This window comes from Chiloscyllium plagiosum, unplaced genomic scaffold, assembly GCF_037043375.1.
Source record: "Chiloscyllium plagiosum isolate Xiang-an unplaced genomic scaffold, Cpla_swu_hap1 HiC_scaffold_3, whole genome shotgun sequence".
Taxonomy (NCBI): domain Eukaryota; kingdom Metazoa; phylum Chordata; class Chondrichthyes; order Orectolobiformes; family Hemiscylliidae; genus Chiloscyllium; species Chiloscyllium plagiosum.
The window spans coordinates 96951537-96958841 of NW_028270141.1; the positions used below are offsets into that span (position 1 = coordinate 96951537).

Here is a 7305-nt window from a genome sequence, read left to right on the forward strand (position 1 = left end):
CATGTATTGGGCCAAGCAGTGGAATGTGGTGTAAAATTATGTCCCAATACATGTGTGAATCATAATGTAACACATGTATTGGGCCAAGCAGTGGAATGTGGTGTAAAATTCCAAGCAGTGGAATGTGGTGAAACGGTTAAAAATTATGTCCCAATACATGTGTGAATCTAACCGGAATGGAGGTGTTGCTTAGTCCCGTGTGAATCTTCTTATCTGTATGTAACCAGAATGGAATGTGTTTTTTAGCCTTGCTCTGCTGTTCACATGAATGTTTATATCTGGAAGGGAGTATATCAGCTGGAAAAGTCTCCAGTTCGGTGAGTCTGCTCCGGGGTTACGTTTAACCGCCGAGCGTGGGTTGTTGGCAACCGCTCTACGAGAACTGACGGCTCCCAGTTTTGGTAATATGTAGAGTGAGTATAAGCCAGACCCGTTGTTTGGACCTGGTTGTGGCGACGATGCGGGGAATAAAATGCCCATATTCTAGCAGACTCGCCTCTTGGTCGTTTGTTCTGTGTCAGACTACTCTCCTACGAACCTGACCTTGAGAATTTTTTAAAACACCATCATACTCCCGACATGTCTTGCTCAAATTCCTGGAACTTCCTTTCCTGGAACCATGGATGTGCCTACATCTGAAGGACTGCAGCATTTCAAGGTGACAACTCACCAAGAACTTCCTAAAGGCAATGGGGAGGCAGGAGGTCAGTTAGACAATGTAGAATTATAATCGCAGATCTGCTGTTAGAGCCATAGTCTTTCTATGGCTCTCCCACTTCAGTTTCTGGTCAATGGTGACACAGGATGTTGATAGTAGGAGATTCAACAATGGTAATGCCGTTCAACATCAAAAAAATCTTCAAGATATGAATACGAAAAGAGAGGGTAGGTAAAGATAAATTATTTCCATTGGTTAGTGATTCCAGAAATAGGGGTCATAGAATGAGAATTAGGGCCAGACCATTCAGGAGAGATGTTAGGAAGCACTTCTACACACAAAAGATGATCGATCTTTGGGACTGTCTTCCACATATAGTAGGGGTTTCTGGCTCAGTCATTAATTTTAAGTCTGAGATAGATACATTTTTGTTAAGCAAAGGTATTAAGAGATATGGGCCATAGGCAGCTATATGGAATTAGGCAATAGATCAGCCATGATCTCTTGAATGGTGGAAAAGGTCATGGGTCTGAATACCCAACTCCTCTTCCTATGTTTCTATGAGAGATGGTTGTGTATTCTCTTGTTGAAGATGGTCATTGTACTTCAGCTCTGGCAATCGAGTAGCACAAATGTTACTTGACACTTATTAGTCCAAGCCTGAGTATTGTTCGGGTCTTGCAGCATATGAACACAGATTATGTCACTATCCAAAAGATGGTGAACAATGCTGAACATTGTGCAGTGGTCATCAAGCAGCTCCACTTCCAATCGAGGGAAGGCAATTGATGAAACAGCTGCAGATGGTCGGTCCGAGATCACAACCCTGAGCAGCTCCTGCAGTGATGTCCTAAGACTAAGATGATTGACCCCCAACTACTGCAGCCATCTTGCTTTGCGCAGGGCATAACTTTAATCAGTGGAGAGTTTCTTCCCAATTCAATTTGATGCCACACTGATGCTGCTTTGATGTCAGGGGCCGTCACTGTCACCTCAGTCCTGGAGTTCTTTCTTTGCCTATGTTTGGAATAAGGCTGTAATGAGGTAACAAGCTTGGTGGCCCTACCAGACTTCAAACTGATGATTAATGAGCAAGTTGTTGCTGAGCATTTGATAGCACTATTGAATACCATATATAATTGTATTACCCTTTCTATATTTAAGAATAGAGACAGTATGTTGTCATTAAGAGATCGTTGTCTTATTATGGGAGAAGCTCCAAGGCATCATTTGATTTACACAATATCTTGTTTGGGAAACTCAGTTTGATGTGCCTTCCTGAGAATTTCAATTTTATGTGTACTTCACCAATTTCAATATTCTCGGAAGCTACCAATTAACAATAGGGGCATAAACCACATTAAACTAAACACATTACTAATTTATGTTCTTTTTATGTTGCAGGCAAATCTGTAAGGAATTTCAAGACCTATTAAGCCAGGAAAGATCACCTCTTGGATCGTCAAGACCCACCCCGATTCTAGACCTTGATATTCAGAGACATTTAACACATTTTAGGTATTTCTTTCTCTTATCATGTTTACGACCAAACTGACAACTAAAATTCTTAGTCACCTGACATTGTACCAGCAACAGTTACTTTTCTTTTGGTATGAACATATTTGAATGCATTTTATATCATCTGCTTCTGTAATTTCAAAGAAACCCAAGGACAGGAATTGACTACTTCACCCTTTAAGCCTGTTTCGCCATTTATTGTGATCATGCCTAATCTGTGACCTAACCCCATATATATTGTATCCATTATGGTGGACTTAGCATGAAGCTGCTGGAAAATGGATAACATATCCTCAGGTGGACCAAGAAGACCTAAAGATTGGTGTTCCAGAAGAGTCAAGACTAGTAACGAAAACATGGCACCCAATTTGCCTGAGCAAGGTGTCTTCATGTTACTTTGAAAACTTTGTTCAAAACAACTAATCTGCAACAACGTGCATAACTTTAAGCTGTATCCTGAAGACTGCTGTCTGTTAATGTGTCACTTCTCAGTGTCAGCTTTTCTCTTTCCCCTTTTATCTTTCCCCTTAATAACTTCAGAGCACCTAGACACAGCAGAAGGACCCAATTTGTAGAAGGACTCTCCACCATCATCTATTTTATTCCACACAAGCACTAGTGCACTCACTGGTAATCTATGTGGATTAGAGAATTATTCAGAGGAAAGTCCACATGATGACCAAACCAGTTCAAGTGAGCAACAGTGGATACTCAAAGCAGGGACAGCCCAGGAAAAGAGGACACAGATTCTAATTTTAGGGCCCCAGCCATGAAAAGGAAACTAATTGCTTTGCTTAAGTCATTGGACCAGGTAATGGTAGGCCTAGGAGGAGTTTCAGGACTACAGTTGAAAGTTCAGAGGAATTGTTTCTATCCTAAGAGATAGCATATCTCCGAGACATTGAGACCAGGCCTCCCCAAAGAGTGTCAATATCACCGGTTTTTCAAATTTCCTGGAAGCTCAAACCAGTGAAATATTGTCTTTCAAAGGTCAGTGTTATTGTACAATCATCTCTCACAGCTCAATAGAAGTGATGAAGCCCAGTCCCAAGGGATTTGCAGTGACCTCTGACAGAATATGTATCTGGGAGAAAGTGAGGACTGCAGATGCTGGAGATCAGAGCTGAAAAATGTGTTGCTGGAAAAGCGCAGCAGGTCAGGCAGCATCCAAGGAGCAGGAGAATCGACATTTCGGGCATAAGCCTGAAGAAGGGCTTATGCACGAATCGTCGATTCTCCTGCTCCTTGGATGCTGCCTGACCTGTTGCGCTTTTCTAGCAACACATTTTTCAGAATATGTATCTGTCTGCTAAATGTCTATGTCCTCAAACCAAAACCAATTACCATGCCAACAAGCCAGGTAGGTCAGACTGCACTGGTAGGTGCCAAGGTATAACAATTTGAAGCTGGGGGTTCAGAACCTCAACTACCCAGAAGTCAGCAGCCATGAGCATTCCTTCATGATCAACAACGATCAACCAACATAGCTGAGGTCACCAAAAGTGAACCTTGTAGGAGTACTAGAATTAGTAGATCTTCTTCCCAAGAAAGGGAAAATGTGTGACACTTGGATAAGAAATTAATATATGGCAATTGTTGTGCTGGGGTTTAAACTTATCAATGTATTAACGTTCGGCACTTTAATCAATTTAGTAGCAGTTTCTGAATTTGCATGTCATTGCATCATTGATATGAAAGCTAGCTGAATAATTTAAACATTCTTTAAAATGGAATCAAAGGAATAGTAGAGGGTCTAACTGTTAATGCAGAGGTACTTTGGTAACTTTTCAGGACAAGAGAAAGAGCACATTACTGAAATATCTGAGCAATTAATATCTCTCTTTCTGCAAGATGTCTCTTCTCCTGCTTACTTGTCTACCCTTTGAAGAACTTTGTTTCTATATGATATGTCTCATTCTTCTAAACTTCAGAGAATGCAGATCCAGTCTCTTTAATTTCTCCTCAAAGGACACTCCCAACATCCCAGTAATTTGATGCAGTGGACTAATAATGATGCGTCATTGTATTAAAGTGGCAGCTTCCTAAGGCTCCAATGATATATGTACTGATGGAACTGCACATCTTCTTCTATCTCTGGGTCAAGTAAAGATGATTTGGCACCAGTGTCATGAATAGAAGTTCTAGCTATTTATTCAATTATAATGTTAGTTACAGTGAATACACTTTCTGATCAAGGACCTCCTCTTTTTAATTAGCTTGGGAACTTTCCTTACTACAATAGATTATCTGATCACTATCACATTTGCTATTTATCAGAGTGAGATGTGCACAAATGAACTATTGTGTTTCTTACTTTATAACAGATACTACATTGCAAAAGTACTTTGTAGGTGGTAAAGTGCTTTAAGACATTTCGTGATTGTGAAAAGCATTGTATAAATGCAAGTCTCTCCATATTTTCAGTTTTTCTTCTGAAGTGATTTATGATGATGCATTTTTAATAATTCCATACTAATAATAAATTTGTTCTACACCAGTACACTCAATATAAATATTAATCTTCCTTGTTTTTAAATCTGATGCAGCCTGATCACACATGGATTTGGTACTCCTGCCATCTGCGCTGCCCTCAGCAGCTTCCAAACTGTCCTCAGTGAAATGCTCAACTACCTGGATAAGCACACAGTTACTAAAAATGGAAGCTCACCAGAGAATGGCCAGGGTAATGGCAATGCTGAAAAAGCCTCACTGCGGAAAAGCTTGGAGTCATCTCAAAAAGATGGCAAAATTGAGAAGGCAGAATGAACTCAGCAAATGAACTTTTAAGTCACCAGAGCTTTCTTGCTGCTGAAGTCCACTTTTAAACAGGTTTTATTTTCCCTCTTATAGGAACACTGGAAAGAGGGCAACAAAAGCTCAACATTGGAGTCACTACTTTTACAATGCTGGAACATTTAGTACACATTTGTGCTGTTTATATAGTGTTTATAGTGATACACTTAACAACTTAATCATTGGATTTTAAAGTGCAGTATTCCCTTTCAAATAATAGTCTTCATGATGTATCATGAAACCTGCTCATTATCCATCTCTTCTAATTTGTTTGCATGCCTCCCATAAATATGATGGCTCCAATCCCCCCAAAGCATCCAAAAATCTTCTGTTCTACTGGCTTCAACCAGATCCCAGTGTATTTGAGTTCTAACCTAGTTTCCACCAGTTTGGTGGGCATTCATCAAGATGTGACAGAGAATTCTTTAGTTTTGCCACCCATTATATTTCTATTGGTATATCATATAAATGATGTAGCATGTCAATGTGGAGAAACAAAAGCTGCCAAATTGCTCACTCAAATTAGTTTCCTTACTCAAAATGTATTAATAGAAGCTGTCATAGTGAACCATGTGGTGTGATAAATTTCTCAATTTGGCAGACCAACTAGAACATGGTTTATGAAACTGTTTATGTCACATGGCTGATCACTCTGCGCTTGAGTTAAATTGCTTTTTACCTTAAAATAAAACAAAGAGCTGTGGATGCTAGAGATCTGAAATAAGGAGATCTGGTCTGAAGGAAGGTCACACGACTCAAAATGTTAACTCTGTTTTCACTGCATGGATTCTGCCAGACCTGCTGAGTTTCTCCACATTTTCTGTTTTGGTTTGTCCCTTTTTTTTTGCATTGTTTACATTTTTGATAAAATGAAGTTTGGTTGCAGTGCACCTTGCTGTATTGTTATATGTGTGATAGTAAGACTTTTGTGGTTTAATATTAATATCTCAAATTATGAGAGCTTCATTAAAATTTTGAATTGATTTGAGTCATTGAATATAACCAAGGCAGATTCTTAAATATCAGGCAAGTCAAAGGGTTATGGAAACAGGCAGTAAAGTGCAGGTGAGGCCAAGATTAATTCAGACATGATTTTATTTGATGGTGAAGCAGGCTGGCATGGCTGGAAGGCCAAATGCTCATCCTATTTCTGTGTTCTCATGTTTCCTCCTTCCAATTTGAGCAAGGAAACAAAGCTACTACAGCTTATCACTAGAGTATCTAGTTTGATTGTTAAGTAAATGTTAATTTTACATTTTCAAAACATTAGGATGCACAGAAATTAAGAAGAAAATAAATAAAAGGAGGATGATCAGTTGTTCGGTCTGTATCTGCGGAAAAGCACGGTTCATATTTTGAGTTTAATTTTTCCTCAGAATATAGGCTCGCACCTTACGACATTTACCTATCATCTTCTTTTATACTCATTGCAGACTTCTGTGCAATTTTAGAATGTTTAGTTTTCTTTGTTTCAGATTTCTATTATGTTCTAATCAAAGTAAAATACTTCGAACACTGGAAATTTGAAATAAAAATAGAAAACATTGGAGAAACTCAACAGATCTGGCAGCACCTATGGAGAGAGAAACAGAGTTACCTTTAGAGTCCAATGACTCTCCTTTAGACTATGCCTGCTGCCAAACCTGCTGAGTTTCTCCAGCAATTTCTGTTTGTATTTCTCCGTTTCTTTACATTCCGTTTTTGTTTGGCCAAGCTGAATGACATTTGGACAAGTCTACGTTTCAAGAAATGCCTGAGAGCTTGATACATAATTTTATCAACCAATTTACATTTGGTATTTCTCCTGCAGCTCTCAGATGAACTAAATTCAAAAACATCCTCAAGATAATTCAAAGAGATGCAATTTATCTATTCCAGTTTGTTCCCTGTCAAATCTTTCATACTCATTCAAAGAAATTGTTTCTCATTCTATGTCATATTTACAATGTTCTCTAAATTTATGCACACTGATTCACAGAATCATTAGACTTCAGAAGGAGAGCATTGAGCCCACCAGCTCTGGGCATTGATCTTAATGCCAATCTCCTGCTTTTCCCTGTAAGCCTACTCATTGTTTCAATTGAAATAATCATTTAATGCTCTTTTGAATATCTCCATCGAACCTGTCTCAAACACATTCCAGGCACAAACACATCGACCTGGACCCAATATACCAACCACTACAGCGGACAGCTGAAACTGACAACCGGAAGCGGCAGGGACAGACCACTATAAACACCGGAGGAAACATCAAAGAAGCGCTTTGCAGGAGGCTCCCAAGCACTGATGATGTCGCCTAGCCAGGGGACGAAACGTTTGCAACAAAAACTTCCAGC

At 39.3% G+C, this 7305-nt stretch overlaps 1 protein-coding gene across 1 annotated transcript in view; it reads left to right on the forward strand.

Moving 5' to 3' along the window:
* Positions 1-5408, forward strand: part of tfap2d (transcription factor AP-2 delta (activating enhancer binding protein 2 delta)) — a 125320-nt gene extending 119912 nt beyond the window's left edge. Inside the window, exons 7-8 of the mRNA XM_043687491.2 lie at positions 2063-2176; positions 4723-5408. Of these exons, the coding sequence (XP_043543426.1) occupies positions 2063-2176; positions 4723-4942 (334 nt within the window). The 3' untranslated portion in view covers positions 4943-5408. The remainder of the gene's footprint in view (positions 1-2062; positions 2177-4722) is intronic.
* Positions 5409-7305: the final 1897 nt, after the last annotated feature.